This window comes from Lepidothrix coronata, unplaced genomic scaffold (assembly GCF_001604755.1).
Source record: "Lepidothrix coronata isolate B3197 unplaced genomic scaffold, Lepidothrix_coronata-1.0 Scaffold46, whole genome shotgun sequence".
Classification (NCBI taxonomy): Eukaryota; Metazoa; Chordata; class Aves; order Passeriformes; family Pipridae; genus Lepidothrix; species Lepidothrix coronata.
Window position 1 is genome coordinate 2,749,051 of NW_016690226.1, and position 26,833 is coordinate 2,775,883.

The window sequence follows — 26,833 nt, forward strand, 5'->3', positions numbered from 1 at the left end:
GAGCAGCTATTTTAGCCCCAAAATCCTGGCTGTAGTCCCAAAGAAGTAATTGCATTTTGCCTTCCTGTTTGGAGATGTGACACCACAGTGTTGGGCACACAGCAGGAACTGCTGTGCCCCATCAGAGACAGCTGCATTGCTATGAGGGGAAAATTAATCCTGCACAGACTGCTGCCACCTAATTTTTGCTGTGTGACTTGGGGCAGGTCACCATGGCTCCTTGCACAGTGCTTCCAGGAATGTTGAAAGAGACACTGCCTGTTGTTATCTCTGTGTGGTTTAGGAGAAACCTGTAGGGCTAGGGAAATTACTCTGTATCCTGCATAACTCCTCCACTAACATGTTAACTTCTACTAGACTTTGAAGCCTATTGTGAAAGCAGATGCAGTTCTCTTAATGACCCAGAGAGTTAAGTGAGTTTTCTTGCCTTTCAATGCTATGGTCTTCATTAAGGTGTTAACCCTCCAAAACAGAGCAGCTTCCCACTACTGGCATTGCTCCTCTTGAAATAATGTCCTTCAAGTCATGGCCTGCCTGATGAACAATGCACATCCCAGTGATCCTCACAAGTCAGACTTTCAGGAGGGAAATAGCTTAATGCCACATCTACAAACCTACCCATCAAGGAGAAAAGGGAAAAGCTTCATGTCACCTGTGCCTCCAGTGTTTAATGCATGCAGGGCAGGAATCAGGCCATTTGCAGAGCCCTGCAGCTTGGCACAACAAAATTCCTCCAGAGACAGTGGACACTCATTGATAACACAAATTTGTGTGTGTTTGAAGCCATTTAGTTTGCTTTGCCTGGATTTGTCCCAAGTTGTTCCAAACCCTGAATTCTGCCTTAAAAATATTACAAAGCTTTAAGGGCTGTTGATAAGATGGATTACCACTCCAAAGAGAATCATAGAATCATTAAGGTTGGAAAAGACCTCCAAGATCATCAAGCCAAAGCTTTGATCGAATACCACCTTGTCATCTAAACCATAGCACTAAGTGCCACGTCCAGTCGTTTCTTGGACACTTCCAGGGATGGTGACTCCACCACTTGCCTGGGCAGCCCGTTCTAATGCCTGACAACTCTTCCAGTGAAGGAATTTTTCCTGATGTCCAACATGAATCTCCCCAGGCACAACTTGAGGCCATTTCCCTTTGTCGTGTCACTAGTTGACTGGGGGAAGAGACCAACCCCCACCTGGCTACAACCTCCTTTCAGATAGTTGTAGAGAGAGATGAGGTTCCCCCCTGAGCCTCCTTTTCTCCAGGCTAAACAACCCCAGCTCTGTCAGCTGCTCCTCATAGGACTTACTCTCCAGACCCTTCACCAGATTTGTTGCCCTCCTCTGGATTTGCTCCAGTCCCTCAATGTCCTTCTTGCGGTGAGCGGCCCACAACTGGACACAGGACTTGAGGGGTGGCCTCATCAGTGCTGAGTACATGGGGACGATCTCTGCCCTAGTCCTGCTGGCCACACTACTGCTGATACAGGCCAGGATGCCATTGGCCTTCTGGGCACACTGCTGGCTCATGTTCAGCCACTGTTGAGCAGCAACCCTAGGTCTTTCCACCAGATAGCTTTCCAGCCACTCTGCCCCCAGCCTGTAGCATTGCACAGAGCTGTTGTGACTCAAGTGCAGGACCTGGCACTTCACCTTACTGAACCTCATACCGTTGGCCTCGGCCACAGAAGTTCCCCCCTTGGTCCAAGTAAAGGTACTACTTTGCCATGGAAACTTTCATCCAGTGACTGGGATCAGTGCTCCAGAAAAAGTGGGACTGTAAAGAGAACATAAGGCTGCCTGCCTCTGAGCTGTGGCCATGGGATTTCACCAGCACACTGACAGGCGTGGGGACAGTGGGTGTGATTGACTTGTGCAGAGACAGCGGAGCAAGCCTGTGGCTGGCTCATGCATTTCAGCAAAGCCCATGACCTGGGGAGACCCTGCAGAAGTGGCTGAGGGGGAAGTGAGCAGCTGCATTCAGCAGGACACCACAGCTTTTGGGTGCCGGCCGGCGCTGGCAGGAGTGCCTGAGGCAGTGGGCCACAGGCGGGTTTGCACAGACAGAGCAGCATCAATGTCTGCAAATGTGAAGATGCTCTCTGGAGCGAGGGGACCAGCTCTTCTGTCTCACCAGGGGGTGCCATTGCCATGGCAAATTTGCTTGCAGTGCTAAGTCCTGTCAGGCACCATTAATCTCTCGCTGTCAACAGCTTATGATTTAAACACTCTTCCCTTTTCCCCACCTGCTTCTCCAGCTCCATCCTGAATGCTTTGAAGTCTTTATCAGGAGCCAGCTGTGAGGGGGAGGGACACAGCAGTGCATATGGCAGGAGCAGGGGATCTGCTGGTTACAGAAGGGTGTGGGCATGGGCTGAGGGACAGACTGACAGAGAGGAGGAAAGAAGAACAGGATTATTTGAGTGCCAAGACTCGAGGTGGCTCCCCTCACTCTGCAGAGCACTAGGGAACTGCCAGCTCTCGGCCACAACTGGGATATACCCCTTGAAGCCCCCCAACATCCCCTATATCCATCTCAACATGGCCTTGGGACTGTCTGGAACAAAGGAACAGCAGCCACTGCCCCAGTTTCCTACATTTCCATCACTTTCACCCATCACTTTTTTCCTCTATCTTTTATCTCCAGAGGTTAATTCTCTCCCCTGCCACAGGCACACCTGGGTCTGCCCTTCTCCTTTTCCCCAGGGCAGGTCAGACACCAGGATCCAGGGATGCTCCAGGTCTGGTTGTCATGAGCCATGTCAGTGGCTCTGTCAGCAGCTGCTGCAGACAGCCTGTAACACATCAGGCTGTAGGACATATCAGACCACCCTGACCCCAGTTAGACAAGCACGTCACACACTGGAGCCTCTTGGTTAGGGGCACAGCAGCTGTTTTGCATCAACAAGGCAAGAAATGTTCTCTGGGCTCTGAGGCAGCTGCTGCTCTACTTGCCTTGAAATACTTGTCCAGGACTTCGCTGTAGTTACTGCCCTTGGAGAACCACCCGTCTGGGATAATCTCAGCTTCCAGCCACTGGATGACGCGGCGACGAAGCTCGTCCCTGTCCGACTGGTAGCAGACAACTGTAATGGAAGACAGTGCAGCAGAAACAAAAACAAGGGTGAGAAAAACAAAGTCGGCAGAGAGACCACAGAGAGAAGACTGGAAACAAAAGCCAGCCAGCTCGCCCTGATGGCAGACTGCAGCCCCTCTGTCCTTGGAAATACACCACTTCAGATGCAAGCAGAGGGGTCATGTGCTGATTGGTGGACGGGCTGCGGGTGACACCATGTGGCAAGGCTGCAAAACAACACTCCTGTCAAAGTTCCTTTTTTTCTTCCTCTCCCTGAGGCTTGTGGAAGAACAACCCGGAGCTGACTCATCTTGGTGTTAAGAGTCCCAGACTGAGGGAGGAAGGTGACTGACAGTGTCCCCAGGCTTCCCGAACTATGCAGAACTGGCATTCAGCTGTCAATCCTCAAATACCAAAACCTCTATCTTCTGCAAGGGCGAAGACTACCCTGAGCAAGCCTTTCTATTATGCTGTTGCCAAGACTTGAATTTTAGGGCCTGTTATCTCAGGAGATTTTGTTTCTTCAAAGTCCTAATTTGTCCACTCTGACTGGAAATGAGAGGAGGTCAAGTTAGACTTGTTCACTCACAGCATTTGCCAGTGTCACCGATTTCTCTATGTGGCTATCACTTTGTGTGCTAGTACCAAACCATGCATTTAGAAGCAAAATGGAAAGCCTAGCTGTGAGTTGTCATCCCTGCCCAGAGGTCAGTGAAGCCAATACAGGAATCAGTGTGCATTCATGTCACTTACACACACTAAGATCTTCTGAATCCAGTGACTACAATCACAATCAGATGGATAGATAGGAAAAAAATAATTCTGCATGTTTAGTGTTGAACTTTTTTAAAACTGCTTTAAATGGTGGCCATGCTCTGACATGATCCTTCCTCTTAAGTTTGCATGAGAGTTTGCTCTCATCTGTCCTAAGAAGTTGATGATTATACAGCTCCAGCACTTAGAGGCCATGAATGGGAAAAGGATGCCCTGATGAAGGCACAAGTCATGGCCCTAAAATCCGTAGTCCTAAGTACACATGGTAATATATAAGGGGAGAAACCAAGCACAGGGAACCAGAGACTTGTCATTTAGGTGATAAATCATTTAGGTGACATAAAACCATTTAGGTTAGAAGAGACCTTTAAGATCATCTTGTTGGCTGATGGTAAGAGGCAGTTCAGCTGTACCTCCTGACTCCCCTGACAATGCCCCACTGATTGCCTAGTGCTGCCTCTCTGCCTCTGCACCCATCAGTTCACCGCTCCTAAAGCAAAGTCTCCTTTTAAAAGAGTGTTCTTGGAGTTGGAGACAATAGCTCCACAGTTACTGTCTTAGATCCCCGATGAACTAGGTAAAAAGAGTGCTCTCTCCTTCAGTCAGGGTGATAAGCACAGTTTGTGTCCCCAGGGACAAACTGGGTTTCATTGGACCTTGTCCATGCTGAGTCCCTGAGACATTCCAACACAGTGAAAAGCCCAGAAGATGTATGAGCTCTGAAAGGTTATCCAGGAGTAAAGAGTGGGGAAATCATATTTCAGATGATTTATCTACTCAGACTCTGCTACAGCCAGTGCAGAGGAGTGACTTACATAGAGCTGTGCAACCCCTCCCCAGCACACTGTCCTGCCCATCTCCCAGTGCATACAAATGGATACAGAGGCCTCAGCCAGGAAGGAGACGGCTTCTTACCTGGGCTTGCAGCTGGATTCTCAGACTTCTTCTCTGTTAATGGAAAGACAGAAGAGGACATTTCTCATGCAGTGTGAAGCAATATGAACCTCTTCCCACCCTGGGTGCCACTTGGGAAAAGCAGAGGAACTTGGGAATCTTTGGAATTATGAGGGCCATATATATTGTTAAGGGACTAGAATCCCCTAGACCTTGAGGGGAGCCTGAGGACAGTTTAGACTGAAGAAGAAAAGGCTCAGGGGAAATCTCATCAATGTTTATAAATCTGATGGAAGGAAATGAGAAAGAGTGCACCACACTTTCACCCATGGTATCCAGTGAAAGGGCAAGAGAGTGAGGGCACATATTTAAACACATGAAAATCTGTCTGAATACAAGAAAACTGTGCAGCTCACGTGGGTGTGAGTTAAACAGCTGCATTGATGAGGCAAAATCCTGCTCCTAAAGTTCTAGAGATCCCTCATGAGCATGGATGATAGTATGGGCTTTGGGGGTTTATCCTTAGAGTATGACCTTTTGTCAGCAGGTAAAGTGAAACTCTTACCTGTCTGAATCCACAAGCTCAGAGAGAGGCAGGCAGGAGCAAGAAGTTGCCCTGCTCTCCTGAGTGCTGCCCACCCCCCCAGGGAGACAATAGCTCCAGGATCCCACTACAGCCACGGTATCAGGGTTTTTGAGTGCACTTATGAGGGCCCTAATGGCCCTGCCAGCCTCACCTCGGACCTCCATCCACACTCTCTACCCATGAGCCCAGGGGCTCCATTTCATCTGATGTCTCAGCCCCTAGGCCTTGCCTGGGATTATTATGTTGTTATTATTATTATGCCTGTCTCCAGGTTTGTTGCAAGCACTCTTGTACCTGCCATAGAGCCTCTTGATCTAGGCCCTGACCTGGTGTCTTCCCACCTTGATTTCAGCCCTGCTATAAACTGCATCACTACAGACTTGTCTGGCAATTAGTGGCCTGTGCCTGATTCTGGTTACCATCCCCAGATCTAATTTCATGACTTGATTTCAGGCCTACTTCATCACTACTAACTTGCCTGGTGATCTGGACTCTTGGTTGAACCTGGCTATTGTTCACAGGCTTGCCCTGTTTACCCCACTCAGCAACTGTAGGACAAGGTCTCAGCTGGTGAGGCCTCTACCCTTCCTTGTTATCATGTTTCCCTTCCAACTCTTCCTCCCTTCGAGTGTAGCCAGTCCTCATCGCCAGGGTTACCTTTGCAGTGGCCATCGTAATCCACCTGGATCTTGGAGCCAGTGAGACAGGCATCACGGTGCAGCTCACAGTGGTTCAGGTATGTCTTGCCATTGCTGCCACACACAGGCCTCTTGTGAGGTTTGCATTGCTGTGAGAGAGCCAGAGGAGACAAGCATTTTACCTGCCTCCTTGGGACAGCTACAGGTAGGCAGGTGAGTCCCACCATCAGCCCAACTCAACAGAAGCCCTTGGCACAGTCCCCTTAAGCCTGTGTTTGGAACAGGCTGAATGCATCCATAATCACCCCAGAAAAACCTGCACAGGAAAGTCTGTGGCTGTGAGTTCAAAGGTTTCACTTTATCCCAGTTTCAATCACCACCAGCACAACAGGAGTCTTTCTTAAAGCAGAACCCTGCAGAGAAATCAGTGCTCAGCATAAATACTAAGCATAATCCCGCAACTGCTGCTCCGTGTGCCATGCACATGCCTGCCCAGATGTGTTTCTGTGAGTCTGGTCTGTGAACCTCTCCTTGCTTGGCTCCACTGCATCTTTTTGTAGACTCTGCTCCATCTTTCTGCAACCGAGTGCAGAATAAACCATCAGCCACGAACAAACAGCACAGCCACAGCAGAGAGTGAGTTCATCGGTGCCACCGTTCAGCCTGTGGGCTTCTTTCTGCTGTTCCTTTTGGTCTAGTCAAGCCTACCCAGAGTGACACTCTCTTCCTGCAAATAGAACATTTCACTCTCCAGTGCTCTGGCTGGCCATGTCAGACCTGCAGCCTCTGAGGGGAGTGGGAACAAAGTGTCACATGCCCATTCCCAGAAGCAAGGCAGAAACGGTTTGAAGGCACGGGACAGAGAGGTGTAGGGAGACATTGTGTCTCTACATCTGTGAAAGACTCTTCTAATCATCTCTGGCTCCCTTCTGGATGAAGCTATTCATCCTCACAGCACTCTACCACAATTATTTCCGCTTTACAAAAGCTGATTTTTAGTAGGATGCTTGTAACCTCCTCAAACAAGATGCCTGTGAGGGTAGGCTGTCTTGGAGCTCGCAGACCACTCCCTAGAGTGCCCTTCTAAGCCAGCTGTATATCTATACCCTATTGGGCTTTCCCAACAAAAGACCTCCAGCCAAGTTTCCTGTGTGTTTAAAGACCCTAGGCAACTCTTCGAGCAGCACAGCTGCAAGCCCCAAACAGTATCACAGAGCTCTTCCCCGACATGACACTGGAAACAATTCCGTTGTTTGAAGAGCCACTGTGAATTTGCATCTGCTCCATAACAGCCACAGCCTTATTCCATCATGGGATCCTTCCAGTGACAGAAACCCAGCTAGGGAGTGATGGTGACACCTGTCCCAGACTCAGAACTTGCCCCCATACCTCAATGCAGAGGCAGGTTGGCTCTCCCTTCTCAGTCACTGCACACTCCCGACCAGCTCCACAGAAAACATTGGCACAGATCTTGGATTTGCTCCTTGGCTCTTCCTGCAAGATACAAAGTAAGAGACACAAAATACATCATTACCTGGAAGAGCAGCAACACAGTTTTAAAAAAATTTAACAGGTATCAGGACCAAGGAGCACCCAGGTGGTAAGAAGTGGGTGATAGAACAAGAGAGACATGACTGCAATAGGTGAACAGCTCAGACATGAAGCAAGAGTAGACACAAGAATGAGGGCTACAGTCCCAGCAACAGAGGGCTTCCTTGAGGTCATTCCTGGAAAATCACCTAGGAGAACTGGAGCAAACATGAGCAAGAGGAAATCTAACAAGAACATCAAGAATAATTTGCTCATGTCAAGGACTGCTGTCTTTAAAATTTTTTTTCGTGGAGGGTAGGGAGCAGAAATGTCTTTGCTTGAAACATTTAAGAAGTAGGTGAACATATCCCTAGAGAAAGGTGCAATACCAAACAAGTGGAAGAAATTGCCGTCAGGCACTAGAGATAATGCCCCGTCATAAAAAAACTTAACAAAACCACAGGACCCATTATCTTGCTTCCACTGGTCAAGATTAAACACTTCAAAGGACAAAACAGTGTCATAGATAAGATAATTATACAGTAACCTACCCATAGTGAAAATTTCTTCCTGGTCTCTGACAGCCCGCAGTTGACTTGTGCCCTGCGGCACAATTTATACGCTTCACAGTTTTCTCCTAGCCAAAGCCATCACGACTATTCTTGTTTTTCCCTTTAACTGTCAAATCCTTTTTTTTTTTTTTTTTTGAGTCCCATTTCATTCCTAAACTAGTGACAGCTAACATGGAAGATTTCCACAGGTTAATCATGTTTTCAATAAAACCACCATTTACTTTTATCAGTTTACTGTCTTTTTTTGCATAGACTTTTAAAAGAGAAGATGGTTCCAGGGCTTCAGACTTTGGAGACCCTGTTTTAATCCCCTGCTTTGTCATTAATTTCCTTTGCAACTCTCATTTCATCTAACATTTTCCACTGGTACACTGAGTATCTGGCTCAGGCTAGCCAACTGGCTTCTGTCACAGTTTTGTATCACAGAAAGAAGACTGAGGAACATAAGATAATCAGTTGGGTAGGTCAATCACATCTGCTGTGTTTCTCCCCTATAATACACAAAGGTTTTTTCATCTTCTCATCTGAGTATTATTCTTAACTTCTGCTCATTTGTGGTTCCTTTGTACCTCCGTTACCTACTTTTGAAAGTAGATAATGAAAAAAGGAGCAGAACATGTTTGAGGAAGAGGCATTATTGATAGATAAAATGATAAATTCTGAGCACATTTTTTCTCCTGTTTCTTCTTAATCCAAATTCTTTTTCTTTGTTGTTATTTTACTTTTAAACCACAATTTCACTGTGAGTTGCTGTCTTTACTGAACAGCTCACAGAGACAGCCTGATCGTTTTTTGAATGACCTTGCCCTGGTCTTGAGAATAGTTTTTCTGCCGGTCTACTGCACAGTTCATCAAGCCCAAGAAGGTCTTTCCGAAGCACCGCGGGATTCCCTCCAGGTTCACATAGTGGCAAACACCTTTCCTACTCTCTGCAAGCATTCCTACTTTGATGCTCATCCTCTAAAATACAGTATTTGGACATACCAGTCTTAGCTGAGAAATGTACACCGTGTCCCAGGCCTGCTCTCCCCATGAACACCCTCTGTTATCCTCCCTCTGCCTTTTCATCTCCTTTCACATATTGTTTCTGAGCTACAAAAGATACACTATCCCTTCTCCTGCATCCACCTCTCCCTAGTTACCTTGTGGTGGAGAGCTGGGGTAAGTGATCTGGGCACTTCTGGAGTGGGATGGGGCAACACTAGTGCTTCACTGCACAAAGTAACCTCATGCAACTCAGGACAGGGAAGGAAGAATAACTCATTTTGCAAAACGCACAAAATAAAAACAAATTTTACCAGGCTGTAGTCTGACTTAGGGCACTCAGACACTTAAAATGCACTGTAGCCACCAAAGTGCTAATCCATTTAAAGGGGTTTGAATCACGTGTCAATCCCTTCACCAAGCCAAAGACCAGAAAAAAAACAGCTAAACACAGCTTTAAAATGCCACCCTGTAATCCAGGTGCTTGGCAATAGATGGCAGTACCCTGCCTACCCCTACCCATGGACTGGCAGGGCTGCCAGCAGTAACCTCCAGTACATGCCACCAATGCCAAACCTGGCTCTTGACTCCTGGGCTGAAACTTATAGCACTGCTACAATTGCAGCCGGCCTCAACGATCATCCACAATGACCTAGCTCAAGACTCCTCTCCCCATGCCAGCTCACTTGGAAACCTGGCCTGTGATGTGGCTGTCTTGGCCACAGCTCCCTCTCTCCAGAAGTGCCAGAGCCCAGGAGACATCCCACAGCTCTTCCACTGGGACGTGGGCCAGGGATGCTGGCTGGGTGACACCACCAGAACACTTTCTGAATACAACCAGCCACCTGCCAGGCTAGGAGACCACATTACTTCTGTTTTTTCTTATTAATCAAAGCAATACAATTTGCTGGTTAATTCTTCTTGTTGCTTTAAGCTATCCTAGGCTAGCAGGGGGTTGGAGCTGGTTGCCACATTCCAGCATGGCTTTCTCCACCTCAAGGTTCTGCCAGACAAAGAAAGGAATCAAGCTGCTCTGCCTGCCTGCCCTCTCACTCTGCCACAGGGTTTTTCAGACCCAGTTTGCTCATCCTCCCTCCTGGAGTCTTTGTGACAGCAGCTACTGGGCTGTGTGCTGGCTCCACCTTTAGAGAAAACCACTCTCAGCTTCCACCCTAGTTCCCTCAGTTCTCTGTGCCTCCCTTCATTGCAATGCTCACCCCACAATCTATACTTTATCCATCTACAACCTATCAACCATAGGCCCTTATAGGCCTCTGCCTCCCTTCCAAAATCCTTTAGACCCTCACCTCCTTCCTTCACCAAACATCACATCTCCTACCAGATAACTACCTGACCCTGCACCTGCAACCTGACCCACTGTGGCGCTGCTCTGCCAGGCACTAGGAGCTGCTGCTACAAATCCTGCCTTTACCTCTGCCAGAGCCAGAAAATCCTTCCCTCCACCAGCACACACACAGATGAAGTTAGGAGTTACCACTGCTCCTGCTTGGTACAGCCACATAGCTCTGAGGTGGTTTATGGCACACCACCACAGGGTGTGAGCGCTCTCTAGCAGCTCCTGGCTGCCTTCCCAGCAAACACTGGAGTCTCCTGTGTGGAACTGGGAGTGTAACAGAGATGGCAGTGGGTGAATGGACAAGTACAGTGGGGGTCTGTGAATGAGGCTTTATAAACTCCCCATTCTCTGGTGATCTCCCAGAAGCTACCAGCCAAAGCAGTTTCTTGCGGCAGATATTTTGGTCTTACCTTGGACCTTGTCATGTTTGCTTTTTATCAAACTCCATCTGCAAGGACTCATGTAAGTGAGGATGGCAGCTGCCACTTTAATATTAAATAGCTCATGTTTGCCCCCGCCATGTAAAAGCTTGAAAATATGAACTGTAAAGTACTAAATGAAACATCATACACACAAAAAAAGACTCCACAGTGTTTCAATGTTGTTGCCCTTAAATTAATTAATGTCAGGATTTGGGGGCTGGAATCACAGTTTTTATACTACTTCCTCCCTGGCAGCTGCCACTGCCTTTTGTGTCACCATGGGCTTGGGAAGTGTCACTCGTTCCAGTACACAGTGCGCTCAGGCAGGCGGAAGGGAAAGGGCAGAGAGTCGTTACTAATTACTGCACAGTGGCATTTACACCACAAGCCTTGACAAGGCAGTTCCTCTCTTCTGCCTCGAGTGAGATGCCCAAGCTCTCTCTCTGTTTGGGCAATGCTTTTACTTACTCCTCTGCTGCCCAGAGAGCAAGTGGGAAGGTGTAAGAGCAGTGAGAATGAAGCCGGGGCAGGAGTGCCTGCGGCTCTGGAGTGTCTGCCATGGCACAGGAGCACTCCAGCTCTTCACCTCACGGCCTCCACAGAGGGATAACCTTCCCAGACATCTCCTCTGGCAAAGACCATGGAGAAAGCTGTTCCCAACAACTCACGGGCAGTGTCATGTACGTATAGATCAGCTTATCTGCCAAATGGGGATGGGAATGCACACCACTTTTGGAGGGCTGGGAAATGTAACCGTGTGGATGAAGATTCTTGTATGTGAGTGGGCAAACACTAAGCAGAACAGCTGAACTGACAGTGCAGCAAGCCACGTGCAGTGCTTCTGCCTCTTGCTTCTAGGGAGCAAGGAGGAAAAAGAGACATTTCCAAGGCACCCACAGGCAAGAAAGCGCCGGTGGTGAAGGATCACCATGGCAACCAGCAATGCAGGGCCTCAAGGTGGAGAGCTAAAATTAGGAAATTAGGCAGCAGAAAGGTCTGTTTCTCATCTCCAGCAGCATCAGGTGCTTAGGAGTTGGACTACCAACACAGAGTAAGTGCAGATGTCAGGAGCATTTCCGAGTCCCTGCCTGCACCCAGATGTCTAGGACTGAATGTGACTTGACACACCAACATGGTGCCACATGTGGGTCTGCATGGGGTCACAAGGTCCTGTGAGGTGCTGTGCCTGCTCTGCACTGGTGGGACCACATGCAAGCAGTGTGGTGTCTGCAGCAAGAGGGACAGAAAAGAAGCATCATGACTCTTTGCCTTGGTGAGGGAACTGCTCACTGCAGCTCTCCCTTGGCTGCTCCCACCCCTGGCCCCTGCTGAGCTATGACTGCTGTCACTTGGTGGGAATGGGGCTTTCCCAACCAGTCTGTGAAAGCTGAAACCATGAACAATTCAGTGACAAAACACCTCTGTAAGGAAGAACAAGCTTCCATCTACAGAGAAGAGCTGTACAACCAGTTCCACGCCCACGGTGCCCCACTGCCCAAAGGGAGCACCAGGGATTTCTGCCATTACACGTATTCTGGGAAGCAAGTAGGGAGATCACCCTGCTACGAGGTGGGGAGTTAACATGGTTCAAAACAACCCCTCAGATGACTTTCTCCTTTCTGCATATCTTTCTATTCAAAATCTCCTCTTGGAAATCTCAAAAGTCTTTTTCTCAGCAGCCACACTGCTGGAGAAATACTCCCTACTGTCATGCTCCTACTGACACAAGTAAAAACCTTTTCTGCTATCAGCAGTGATGGCAGGTTTTTTGCCTCTTTTGGTGTTGCTTTGTGGAAATCCATAAAACGACTTGGCCCTCACATAATTCTCTGTGCTGCGTGCTGTAAAATCAAGGCTTTGTGGTTTTGCCTTGCGTGGTGTGCAAGGAAATCAAAGTGCTCTAAAGCTGCAGCACTGAAAGCTCCTATGGGAGGTAATCCCATGTATTATACAAACACAGATAAGGCAAAACTAAAGGGCACCAAAATGATGTCTGGTGTTGCAAGACACACACAGATTCTCATGTCTCAGGGAAGGCAGCAGCAAAAGCTGGCGGGAAGTTTTCAGATATAATCAGTACAATTCACAATAGGCTCCTTCCGTGCAGACAGGGAGAAACAAGCTGTGCAGCTATGTATTTCAGCCAGTCCTGCCTACATCTTTCCATCCACATCCCTTTTGCCTGTTCCCTGCCATGACTAATGGGAGTAGGGATACAACGGGTCTCCAAACATGCCAAGGTGCCACCTGTAAACAGCACTGCCTGCACAGGTTCTAAACCAACTCAACATCCAGCCATGAAATCTAGCACTTTATCCAGCTGTTGTCTTGGCAATGTCTGCTTCTCAATGCTGAAAGATTTAGAGCCACAAGGCACTAGGTCAACAGTGTAGAAAGCTGAAGTGAGAAACTATATCCCCTGACTCCCAATCTTTGCTCCCGTTGTGGGGCTGGGAGGGAGAAGCGCTGCAATGTGCTGCAACATTCAAAGGCAGAGGGCTGGGCAGCAGAGCAGCTCAGGGGAGTCAGGAAAATTTAGCAACTCCTGGCACTGAGAAAGCATTTGGCTCCTGCATTTCATCCCATTACCCAAGTGTGCCTCTGAGCAGAACAGCTCTTTCCAGCAGCATGCCCTCCTGCAGAGCTCTGGGAGAGCAGATCCCACTTTTGCTGGAGGGCAGGAACAGGCAGCCAGCTTGTCACCTCTGGTCATTTGTGCAGCTGGCTTTGGCAGCACGTTTGTCCTGTTGTTCTGGTTTGCAACTAACAGGAAAAGCATTCGTCCCTCCCCACAAACCTGACCTAATTCCTGTGGCAGCTCCCTGGATCCTCTAACACTCCGGTGTGATGGGGCGGAAATTTGGCAGCAGCATAAACTGAGCAGATTAGCGTGAAACAAGCAGGCACCCCTGACACTGGGTTTGCCATAAATAGATAGGTAAGGCGAACATTGCAATTTCTCTTCCTTTGGGCTATTGCCTCAGGATATCTGCAGACTCTGGAAGAAAACCCACACAAATTACCTTTAATATCTTACTTGGAAGGTTTGAGATTCATGTAGCAAAGATAAGATGGAGATAAGCCCAGCTAGTGGGCATTGAATCATATCTGATTCCCAGTTTAGCTCTCCAATAAAACCTACATCCCAGGACATCATCACTGTAAGGATGATACAGTAGGTTTCGAAATGATCCATACCCTCTACTCTCAAGGAAACCTGCTGTCAGGGGTTGCTGAACACACTGGTGCAGGCTCATCCATTGCACATTTCCTCTGGTCTGGTGTTATGTGGACTCAAAGTGGCACCTTCTGGAGCTAAACCCTCCCCGGCCCCAGGAGTTCCCCACCCTTGCATCTGGGAGGTACATGGTACCTGTCCCGCTGCTCAGACCAGCAGAGGTATCGATGGGCAGCTCAGAAGGCTAGAAAACAGGTTGTCTTCAAGCTAGTTAGTTAAAAAGGAAGAGATGTTTGTCAGGCAAAGTCTAGACCAGGGCTGGCTGCCCCAGGGGACTGTGACCAGATGCATTTGACAACATTCCCAATGATAACAATATTCTATTTGAAGGGTGTCAGCATGAGGTCTGTGCTGGATGCAAAGGGGTCCAGCACATTTAAACTGCAGGATTCTTCTTCACCCAAATCCTAAAACCATCCTGCAAGCAGCAGAACTAATGAAGCCCAGTTTCCAACAGCTCTCTCTGCACGGCCTGCCTGTCAGTTAGTTACAGGGCAGCTCATGGACTCCTTCCGCAGGGGAGGTCTTCACAGGCCCCTCTCATTAAGCCAGTCACCTAGAGTCACAAAACCAGCTGGATCCCATTATCTCAGAGGCCTCCACCGCTTTATCAGCCGTGGTGGAAACAGGCTGATAGAGTCAAGACTCGCTGGAGGCCAGAGACAGGCGGGCAGACAGACAGCCTGCTGACATAGCTTTGCTTCCTTAGGGAACCCGGCTGTAATTCCCTTGCAGAGCCCCACAGAACAGCTCTCTGTCTCGGCCTCTCATCTTGACAGACTCAACACCACTGCTGCCTGCAGTCCTGAGGGCAGGTTCTCACTCCAGCCCCCCTGTTATGAATCCAGACCCCTTGCAGTCTCCTCACCACTGACTCTTGTGCTCCCTCCTCAGTGTTTTCCTCGTGTTGGAGGACAGACCCCATCTCTCTTCTGCTCCCTCAGAGCTTCCATTGCTAAGGTATTCCAGCCAGCTGCAATTGAGGACTTTGAACAGCCATCTGGACACAGCGCCAGGAGCTGCCGCACTCCCTGCAGGATGTCTTCCATGTGCCCCAAACAATAAATCCCCCACGCAAAGACCTCAGACATAATCCAACCCTCTTATCCAAATCTTTGCCTGTATCTCCTTCTAGTCTCAACTGACATTCAGGACTGGCCCTTTAAATACATCACACAACAAAGTGCAACCCCGTAGGCTTTTGAATGCTTAACAGATGAATATTTAATGGCAGCTGACTTTTGCTAATGGGAAACAACCCAGAGCATACATCTCTACCCATGCAGGGAATCAGGGAGGGTTCCCAGAAAACCTGGATCAGAGACACACAGGCAATAGAGGAAAGGAACTGCAACTCCCACAGCCCAGAGAAGGTTCCCTCTCTGCAAAACCTGTGCCTCACCCGTTTGTGTGTGACCCTCCCCAACTTACTGGCTGCTCAGTCCATGATCCATGGACCACATGTGCCCATCATACCAGAGCAATGAGCAGGAGAGTGGCTGACCTCTGTGATAAAGGGGGCCCATCAGGTCAGTGACCTCTGCATGGGGCCATGGAAAAACAACATTGCTCATGGAAGCTTGTAGTAGGAATTTGTCCATGGCTCTATAAAGGAGAGGGAGATGAAGATATCTGATGCTCGTACTGCTACAAACCAGACTGCTTAGGCAGCACTGCCTTGCAGAGTTTGGCAGGGTAGATACAGAGAGCTCTGCCTCCCCACTGACCCCTGTGACTACACGGCCTGGACTGCTGGCAGGGACTGCAGCCCTAACACACCAGCCATGGCTTTCTCACATTCCACAGTGAACAGGCAGAAGCTGGTGCCTGCACAGAAAGGGAAGCAGGAATTGGGAGGAAGGAGGCTTTTCTCCCTACAACCTAATCAAGAGCAGAAAGGCATCTGCCAAACAGCTGATGTCTCTTACAGCATGATGCTGCTAACAGTTACAGAACCAGGCACACCTCTAAGGGACTCCATGGTGCGAGGACTCTGTTTTCCCTTTTAAGCTGGAAGGAATGTCTGTGCTCTGGCCCCCACAACCTCATATTTTCCACCACAAGGCAATGACTGGTGAGGCCCCGTTAAGGGAACAATGACATGAGAGTCTGGGAAAGAGGAAATCTCTACTGCAAACAAGTCTGGAAAATGGCTGCTAGAAGAAAGGGAGCTTGCATCTGGCAGTGCTCTGTGCTGCAGCCTCATTCAGCTGCTTTACAAAAACGCTCCTCATACAGCTTCCAAAATGTCATGGCCCAAAACTACATTGTCTCTTAGCACTGTTCCCTCCACCCATCCCTGCAGCACTTCTGGAATAAGGAGCTCGATTCCCTCCTGCCGCATCATGTGGTGAATCTGCCAGCTTTTCCACAACCACCAGGATCTTTCTTGCTAGTGCTGGCTCCCAGCGAGGCATGGAGGCAGGAGTCCAGAGACTGACTGATCTGCATGTGCCAAACCAGCTGAAGAGGCTTCAGCTGTGAGCAGGGCAGAGCCAGTCCCACAGGAGAGGACGTGGTGTTGCTGCTGCACCATGGTTCTTAGGGGGAGGAATCAAGTTAATCACTTTGTATTTGGATAGAAAAATAACCCTCATGCACAGGGAAGCATCTCAGTGCACATGAAAGGTCCTAAATTAAGTTAGTTCCACAGTACCTTTGGGATGAGATGGGTATCATCCTCCTCATGTGACAGACTGAAAAAGACAGGTCCAAGGGAGAAGATTTGCTTAAGAATGACCAAAAGACAGCAGCTTAGCTCCCTCTGCATTCTAGTCTGGAGCCAGGACCACTTCACAGTCTGATACACAAGTCATACTCCTCATCTGGGGCATGGCTTTCCTTCCCAGATCCTGACTGCCCTGGGCCAGGCTCTGTTTTGCTAAGGCTGAGCTTCTGGGAAATGCAATTCTCCATCTTGTTTTGTTTAAAACAAAAATAAAAACAAGACCAGCACTGACTCCTGAATTTCAACAAGAAGGGGCCATTCTGTACTTGGTAGCACACAAGACAAGTCACAGCACCTCAAAAGCGGTCAACATGGAAGTGTGAGAAGGAGGAGGATGAGGAAGAGTTCATCCTCAGGGCATGCAGGCAGAGCTGGAGCACTGTCCCTGGCCTCCAGACCAGACAAGAGCTGTGGACCACAGACTACTGTTAAATTAGCAATTAAACACAGATGCCATCACCTCTCTCTAAGCACACCCAGGCTCAGCTGTAAATGGAAGGTTTCTCTGCCAGATGGCATTTTCCCAATGGCATGCTCCTTCCCCTGCAGGATGCAAGAAGTCAGTCTGCGGAGCCCAGCACTTCAGCCCCGAGATCATCTGCCCCATTTTGAGGTGCACTCACTCCACTGCCTGCCCCCCACCCCCCTCCCATTACCCAATTTGAGGCAGTTTGTGTCATATACAGCCTCAAATTTTCCCTTTCCACCCCTAATTCTGTGTTGACCCACAGCTCCTTCTGTATCATGGCAGTCCCTCTTTTTTCATCCTTCATCCCCTTAGTTTCCCACACTCTGAAGTCCTGCAGATTTTACTGGTCGTGCCAGTAAGTTTTGTTGCCTCTTTTTTCTGACCAGCTGGGATGATTTATTTCTGAATGGGATCCAAATCTGGTGTATTTTTCAGCCATCACCTAGGTCCAACAGAGAGAAGGGAAGAGTGAGCTAAGCAGTGGAAGGCAAGTTAGAATTTACAACCCTATGGCATATCCACACCTCTTCCAGTAACTGAATACACAAGAGGAATGTAGATTGCAGGAAATGCTGAGGTTTACCAGCAGCATCCAGCTTCTTGTGCAAGAGACCTCAGTGGTTTTGTTCCCATCACTGGAATGGCAATCCAATTGCAATGGATTTGATGATTCCTATTCCAAGCTGTGACCCTTAGTCCTTTCTTTATTTGCCTTCTACCACAGCACATTGCAAAAAAACAAATGGAAATTGCTATGTGATTGGAGGGAAGCATTGAGTCAGCCTCAGAGTGGGGGAGAGAGAATGAGAACAGAATTGGACATAGGCCAGTTTTGCACTTCCTAACTTCTAGTCTTGGTGAAGGATTTGCTCAGATCCTTGTTAATATAGAACAGCTTCAGGGCTGCTCCACCCAATGGCTCTGCTGGAGATGGCTCTGCAAGAGCAGATCCCCAGGGGACAGTCATTCCTTTCCTCTGAAGCTTCTTTACTATTTGAAAAATCATGAGACCCCCTTTACACAGTTGGAACAGTGAGGAGGGGTCAGAAAACCTCCCATTATTAGGCATTATTTTGTCTAGACAACTTTTCTTGGCCTTTGGTATTGACAGAGCACCCTATTCCTGAAATCATACAGTCAGGAATGGTTATCAGACTAACGGGAACACCTGAAAATAGAAGTGATGTAAAACAAACCTGCAAGAGGGGAAAAGTTTGGGTAGGCTGGGGAACTAACCTGGAGGCTGCTCATCAGTGGTATGTCTGCCAAAAAGGCACAGCTCCATCAAAGGTTAAACTGTGTCCCTGTAGTCAGAGGGAGCTGAAGGCAAGTCTGCCAAAGCTCTATCATACTACAGTCTAGAAAATGCAAACTAGGATTTCAGGAAGCAGAGAGACGCAAAGAAAGCATTCTAGGTTCTTGTAACCTCTGTAACCTTGTAACCTTTTACTGCTGAAGACCTGACAACTGGCAGAAAAGTGTGTGCACCTGAGCTTCTCTCAGCTGGTTAGAGCATGGTGCTAATAACGCCAAGATTGTGAGTTCAATTCCTGTATGGGCCATTCACTTAGGAGCTGGATTTCATGATCCTTGTGGGTCACTTCCAACTCAGAATATTCTGTGAAATTCATACTGAAAAGAGAAGAAAAACACTGCTGTACAAACTAAGAGAAAGTCCTTGCTGCAAAAAGGAACATGGGAAGGGCTGCACAGACACACGGGGAGACACATGCACGTGTTCTTCTCTACTCTCAGAAACATCACATCAGCAACACGAAAATCCCATTAAACTGCAAGGGCAGTCACCAACAGCCCCACACCGTGAGCAGAGTAGCAGTGTTGGGCCATCCGGGACCCATCACAAGGGGAACTGTGACCCCTGGGTTTTGATCAGCACATTCTTTTCAACTCCTGCTGCCCTCATTATCTTTCAGAAAGCCTCCAGCCCACGCAACAGCACCTGAAACCGTCCCGGTGTAGAGCTAATACCATTTCACAGCTACCTTGGAGAGGCTTCCCTCTGCAGTAGGGAAAGCTCTCTAAGTCTCTCTGACTTGTGCTTAATGGATGAACTCTCTACTGAGACAGCCAAGAGGAAGCTCCAATAAGGTGAGAAGGCTATGAGAAAACTGGCATCATCACTATGAAATATGCTACAAAATCAAATCACTATGGCAACTGCCACAGCTGGAAGGAAAGAAGACAACTTCCGAAGTCCCAGGGTTTTCAGCCTTCCCATGGATGCCCCAAGGATGGGTATCACCCCAGGCTATTGGCACCACAGCCACTCTTTGCCCCTGCACTGCTTCCTGCAGCTTGTGCTGGACCCGCTCTCGCTTCAGATGCTTGGTCGAACACCAAGGCTTTTCTTAGGGAAGCTGTTTGTGCTTAGGGAAGCTGCTTACACTGGTGTGTCCCCAGCCTCATTCCTGATTTAACACAACACAAACAGAAGGGAACAGGCGATAACTATGCTGTGTGGACTGTCACTGAGGAAGATGGACGGTATTTGCCCCCTGACCAGTTAGCTTACGATCTGTTGCTTGCAAGATATACCTGTTACAACTATAATCCCTCTCACAGCAGAGAGCAGTATATAAAATGAAGGGGAAACAAAACTGAGTGGCGAATAACCTCTGCTGTGCTCATTATAAGTGGCACATCCCACACCCACATGTGTAGTCTCAAGGAAGCCGACTCAGTCACCCCCACTTCTCCCAGAGCAGAGCCTCCCTTCTGTCCCCATGGCCTCTGTGCCAGGCTGACAGCACAGATTAGCCAGCATTTGCAGCCTGAAGGCAATTCTGTGTTTAAGAAACAAGAGAAGTCACTATTGATTTCCTATAATTGCTAAATAAGGCTGAGTAACATTTTTCAGACAGAGAGCTAGTTCATTAGAAAATGCAATTTGAGGTAGACCAAAACTATTTGGAAATTTGTGCCTAGTTTAGGTAACAGCTTTGATTCCAAAATTATTTATGAGATGAAGTGAACTATTTTCCCTTCTTTGTTATTAAATATATTTCATGAAGTTATGTATGTAAGCTTAAAGGTCAAAGAAAGCAAAATAGAAACATGTTTTTGTAAACTTAGCAACTTTTTGTTTGCCCAGTCCTTTTTTCTCTGTTGAGAATAAAACATGAGTTTCAGCTGACCTGAAATGAAATTTTTGGTTTGACTCTCTGATTCAGCTAGGAAATTAAAAAAATCCAAACCAATAAGTTATTCCAATGGCTTTACTCCTAAAACATTGTTATTTGGTGTCTAAAGCAACCTATTCTTCTCATTCTTTCATCTCCTTCCATCTGGCTCTTTGTGACCGTGTCTGGAAATAACGAAGAACTGTTGCAGACATCTCTCTCCCCCCTCTCTCTGCAAGCATGGAATTTTTTCCTGTCTAGTTGGGAAGACTGCTGATGCTGACTCCCATGGCATGATTTTCAAAAACAAACAGAAAAACAAAGCCGCAGCTCCATTGGGTGGTTACGATAACCCAGATAGATGCTGCTTCAGGGAAAGCATCCCTTCCTCTGAGTCACTCCAGCAAAGCAGTGATTTAATGAGGCAGCTCCCTGTCCGAACTGTACCAGGGCTGCAAACACCTCTCCTGCTCTGCTCTTGGTCCTCTCTCAAACACTCAGTACTGTCCCTTCCCTTCCCAGCCTTTAGACCCTGAGGAGATTGTGCCTGCCTCCTGGCTGAGACACACACTGAGCGCTGCAGTTGTTAGCAGAAGAGAATATCGCTGCCCCTGCTGGCACCTCCAAACCCAGCTGGCAAGCTAATGGGTGTCAGGAGGTTTGCATGCAGAAACTCAAATGGGAAGCTGATACCCACACTATAGAGATACTCAGGTTTGCCTTGAGAAGCAGAGTGAGCTCAGGACTCATGCAGAGACAACACGGCCTGTAGCTGAAAAGCAAGTGCCTGAGTCTTCTTCCAGCTCTCATTCCCTGACAGGCAATTTGAAGAGACTGTCATAGCCTCTACAAACACCCAGAGGTGGCTCAACTTGCAGAGATGTAAAGGACCAGAGTGCATCACTGCAATCACTTAAAAACGGGGCTTTTGAACTTCAGTAGCCTACCTGGCCTCAAACCAGTAAGGGCAGGCAACCAGTGCCAGCCAGATGCAATGATGACAACCCGAGAACCCAAGCAAGTTCTCACTTTTCTCACTACCCTGGAGGCAGTAACTTGCTACAAGCTTTAGTAATGCCCTGGGCTAGAAGGAGAGGGCTTCAAGCCCTGCTAGTGATCCTGGGGCTCTCCACACCTCCTGCAGCCTGCATTCCTAGAAAAAGGATCACTGCTTGAATCATCTCCAAAAGCATGAACTATTCTTTAATACTTCCTGAGCTCTTCCCAGGACGTTTTGCTTTCTGCCCTGTGGCCTTGCTGGGCCACATTTCAGAGATGAAAGGCTGTGAGGGCGCACAGATGCAGGCATCCTTACGCATTCCTGGCTCCAAGGCTTTCCTCGAAGCAGCTGCTGGTGCACTGCCAGTGAGGAGCAGCTGCCTCCCAGCCCAGAGAGAGGGCTGCCACTGTGCCTGCTGGCAAACCTCAATGCTGCAAGGTCCCAGCACAAACCCCTCTGCTTTGGGGCCAGCTGTGAGACCCTGGGGCCCCCAACCAGCCCACCAGAAACCAAGGCAGCTTTCCTGCTTTTCCTAAGGGTTACAACTGCCTTAAGGAGACATGGTGCACAATGTAGAGGCCATGATGCTATTGGCATGCAAACTTGCTCAATAAAAACATGTGTTTCCCATCTATTTTTTCCCCATGGCTCCTAGAGCACGTCACAGATCAAGCATGTGAAGCATCACTGCCCACAGCTGGGAAATGCATGCTATAGGGAGGAAACCCAAAGAGCACTTGAGGTCTTGGGCAGAAAATTCAGGATTTGTGCAACATCAAAGCAGTCAGCAGGCACTGGGGGGCTGCAATACAGACATCTGCATGCATCCCATCTCTAACACAAGCCAAATCAAATTCCCAATCCCAAACACTGGAAAGAAGCCTGCTCACAGTCTCAGTGTGCAGCTCAGCCCCATCTCGATGTTAAAGGGAGAGTCTGCTCATCTGGCAGAATTTCAGCCCAACATACTGTCCCTACCAGTGGCTCCCACTTAAATTCTGGCATTGGTGCAGGAGCTCAGCCTTGACCCTCCAAAACTAGCAAGAGAAGGGACCTCCCTGGATGATGGCGTCCCATGCAACCCTCCAGACCCACCCCTTCCCTCTGACAGGGTGAAGCTGGCACAGCTCAGGAGAGCCAAAGGCAGCTCTCAAGAATCACACCAGCCTGCAGCACAGGCTGCTGGCAGAGATAAGCTCAGAGCCTGGGTGGAAACTGCAGCCCTCTCTCTCTCACACACCAAGACAAGGAATTATAGACACATCCCTGTTTAAAAAAAACCAAACAAAACCACAACCACAAACAAACCCACAAAACCACAAAACCACTAGAGAGTGTGGAAGAGTTTGGATCTACTGATGAATCCAAAGGGAAAAATGTCAGCCTCATTGAAAGAGGTGAAACTCCTGTCTTGGGGGGATCTTAATGCCCTCCTTGCTTTGTGCATGCAAACTAGAGGCACACCAACAGACTTGGGGCAGGGACCTCCTATAAAATCCATGGTATTCCCCTTAGCTGACCACCATGTCCATTTCTTTGTGCAAGGGAGCCCCTGTGACTGGGGCCGGCCTGTTCCTGATGCAAGTGCTCTGAAAAGCAACGCCCTTGCAGTTTCTGTGTATCTTATGGTTTGAGGCCAAGTGCTCCCCTATTTCCCTCCACTGTCATGACTCAGATAAGCACACAAGACAGATTAAAACCAGTAAAGGAAGAGTGAGTAAAGAAGTGGCTCTTTTTGGGCGTCCTCTTTAGACAGGTCCTTTCTGCTAATACTTTCACAAGACAATTATCGTTACTGTTTCATATCACACAGGCAGTCAAATGGCCCCACTCCCACACCACCTCACTGAAATCACAGTGCAAGAAAAGGTGGCTTTGTGCCACCCAACTGATCACTAACACAACTCATGGCTGCTGTAGGAGCTGTGGCTGGCACAGCCCTGTCCCTGCATCCCAGTGCTGCTGAACCTCAGGCCCCCTGGCACCATCCTTTCCACCCCCAGTGTTGCCCTGGACAAAGAATTCCAGGCAGGAGCAGCAAAGACACCATTCCAGAGGAGATATTTGTTGTTTCCTTCACACCACTACTGTAGCGCGGAGTTTTCAGCAAGGATGCTGCTGGTAACAAACTCAATCATCTGGGGCGTCTCTCTGCTGCACAACCCCTTCTGCTGTCCACAGGCTGTTTAATTTCTCTCTCGAGTGCCAGACCACCATTACCACTGAACTTCTTCTAGTTGCCAGCAACTCTCATTGCTCTGTGTTGTCAAACTGAAGACTGCTTCCCGTCCCATCCCAACCCCCCTCCACCCCCATCCCCCTCCGTGATTGATTTTTTACTCCTGTAATTTTGTACTGGTGAAAAATTCAGTTTTCTCAAGGTGTTTGGGCTGTCATGGTCTTTGAATTCTTTCTAATGCTTTGGAGCAAGAGCTCTAGCTCCCTGCTTCCTGCCTTCCTAGATGACTTTCCTTGCCCCTTTCCCAACACACTGCTCCTATTGCCCTCTGGCATTACTCTCTATCTCCAACACTTGCCTTTAAGCAACACTGCAAAGTTCCCAATGGGATCACACACATGCAGGAAGCACACAGGGCTGGGAGGCACCTTGTGAGTCACCAAGTCCATCTCCATGCTACCAATGTTTCCTCTTTGTGCAACTCCACCTACGTGATACTGATTAAAGGCTGTTATTTTTGGTTGTCTCACACCCACTGAAAGCCTGGTCTCAAAACCCTGTTACAGTTATGAGCCTTCCCCTAATGTGAAGACTAATGGTATTTATGGCCAATTTATACCTGTTTATTAATATTGTTATAGGAATACGTTCTATGCTTTAACAACTAATATTTCATTCCCTTGTCCTGCCCAGCACAAAGGAAGAAAATAGAAAGCAACAGCAGATGTCTGACTTAATAAATAATGCTCTTTTATACAAGTAATTTCTGTTTTAATTGTTATCAACAACACTTTTAAAGAAGCATGAGATCCAAAAATCTTCCACTGCAGTGGAAATCTGGGGGACAGACCAAATGAGGGGTGAAAATATGCAGTCTACCACCATTTTATGGCCAGAACAGGGCAAAGAAACGTTTCAAAACTGAATTTAATGTTTTCGCTACAGTGCAAGCTTAGCCAGGATTATAATCAGGACAGTAAGTCATGATCATCAAATTCCTGTTCCTTCCAGGGAAAAAGAATCCTCTGTACAACAAGATGTGACATAGAAGATTAGGGATGGAGACAGAAAGCAGAATGCATTTGCTCTTGGTTGGATTAGCCTGGGAACCAACAGAACAACATGAGGCAGCACTAGCTGTGTTTCAGGGAGGGAGCAGCCCCCTACAGAACTAAGTCCCCGACTGTTTTGGAGCTGATATCCATTATTAGCCATGCTGTTATCTCAATGGGCATTCAAAACACAATAGGCAGCATTTCCCCCACATTATAAACTCTCTCCAATAACCAAGGGCTATGTTTATTATGATCTGAAATTGCCTGTAAACCTGCAATTAAAAATACCATGCTATAGGCAACAATTGCCATGGATGTTTGGGATCTCTGCAGGCATCTAAGTGCTTGTGCCCCCATGGCCAGAGTATGCAGAGGGCCCAGGAACAATTCCCAGGAGAGAGGGAGGAGGAGGGTAGAGATGCTGCCACAGACCAGCTTGTATCTGGCTCTTCCAATTTGTTCCCCTAGCTTTAATTCCCATGGAAAGAAACAATTCTTTTTGTGCAGCCTTTTGCAAAATCTCTTCAGCAGGAACACATATTCATCCTCCTTGTTCCTTGAACAGCCCTTGTGATCCTCCTTCCCAAGTGCAGATGGATTCAGACACCCTCACCAGCCCTTTGCCTGACACAGTCCAGGAAGGCATCCCATGCTTCTCCCCAGCACGGGGACCTGACCCTGAGGAGCAGGAGACCTCCAACAAACCCTCTGCCTCTGCTGGCATCTCCAACAGAAGGGAGAAGACCACACAGACTTAGTTGTCCTCTCCTCGATGAAGAATGATTCCTTCTGGGCAAACTTGAGGCTTATTTTGGGAATGCAGAGGATAAAGGGAGGGAGGAAGGCTGCATTGTTGTCTCTCCAAACTTGGCTGCTCTTTGGGTAAATAATGGACTTCTGTCTCCAGGGCTGCTAATCAGCTCTAAATGCCCTCAAAGAAAGCAAACAACAGCACAATAGGGAAGCCCAGAAATAAATTCATTTCATTATAAATTCATTTTGTTTTCATTCCATTATTCTTGCCAGTAAGAAATTTAGGTTAAGCTAAGCACTTTCTTTTCCCAGCAATCTCTGCTGGCTGTAGGCTAATGCAACAGAAAATTAAGCTTTTGACAGTATAATGGTTTTGTTATGAAAAAAATACAATTATATTATTTCCCAAGACAAATTCTATGGTATTAAATGCAGAGCAATGCAGCATTGTCCTTGAAGCTGCTGGTGAAGGAATTTTACATGAAGAAGTAGCAGAACGAACAGCTTTCATGGGAGATGTCTTTTACTGCATAGGTCTCCACTGCTCAGGAACACAGACAAGATTTTTTAGCAGGGACACAACCTGTATGCCAGACAACTGAGTTATGCAAGCTTTTGCCTCTATGCTGCTTACAATTGTGTCATCAGAACTAGAAATCGTAGCTGTCTGAAGGCTCCTCCCTGGCACACAACAAGCTGTGTCAATTCATCAGTGTCAGCTCATCTCCATGCTGGTGTTTCTAACAAACTCATTAGCAATAGCTAAGGCTTATAATCCAGGAGTAAGAAGAAAGAGTTTAGACTACTAAATGGAGTGAATTCATAACAGATATCACAGATATTTCAGTAATCCTCCATGTCTAGGTTAATCTCAGGAAAACTTCTTGAAGTTCAGCCATGGACAGGAATACCCCAGGCAGTAGGAGAAGCCACCAAAGGCTGACTGAGTGCAAGCCCCTCCTAAACACCACAGAGAAAGGGAAAAATCAAGGCAACTGTGTGGTTTTGGGACAGGCACAGAGCACCAAGAGCCTGCACTTATCCTGGAAAATTAAAGAGGGACAGGCACTAGGAGGAAAGTGCCAGGCACCCAAGCTCAAAGTGGGAATAGGACCACTGGTGTGATCTCAGACACAGTTTAGGGATTAGCACAAACCACTGGTAACCAAGAAGTAATACACACAGCATCCCTAAGCAGGAACTAAGTGCAACAGCATAGATGTGTGCCATTTGGTCTCTCCTGGCCTCATAGCTGGCAAACAACCCTGTGCATGTTTACTTTAATAACACAGACATCGCAAAAGCCATGGCAGAATCTCAGCCACAATTTGCAAGGAGCCAAGCACCATGATGGGAAATCCAGTAATGGCCAAGGCACCATTTTCCATGAATCTGGTATTTGCAAGACATTACTGGGGATGGAAAAGACAAACACACGTCAA

General features: G+C 47.9%; 1 protein-coding gene across 1 annotated transcript in view; it reads right to left on the minus strand.

The window, feature by feature from the left end:
• FSTL1 (follistatin like 1) overlaps positions 1-26,833 on the minus strand; it is a 54,046-nt gene that overhangs the window by 8,101 nt on the left and 19,112 nt on the right. Inside the window, exons 3-6 of the mRNA XM_017814809.1 lie at positions 7,354-7,458; positions 5,984-6,113; positions 4,762-4,794; positions 2,952-3,082 (exon numbers count right to left, since the gene is read on the minus strand). Coding sequence (XP_017670298.1) covers positions 2,952-3,082; positions 4,762-4,794; positions 5,984-6,113; positions 7,354-7,458 — 399 coding nt within the window. The remainder of the gene's footprint in view (positions 1-2,951; positions 3,083-4,761; positions 4,795-5,983; positions 6,114-7,353; positions 7,459-26,833) is intronic.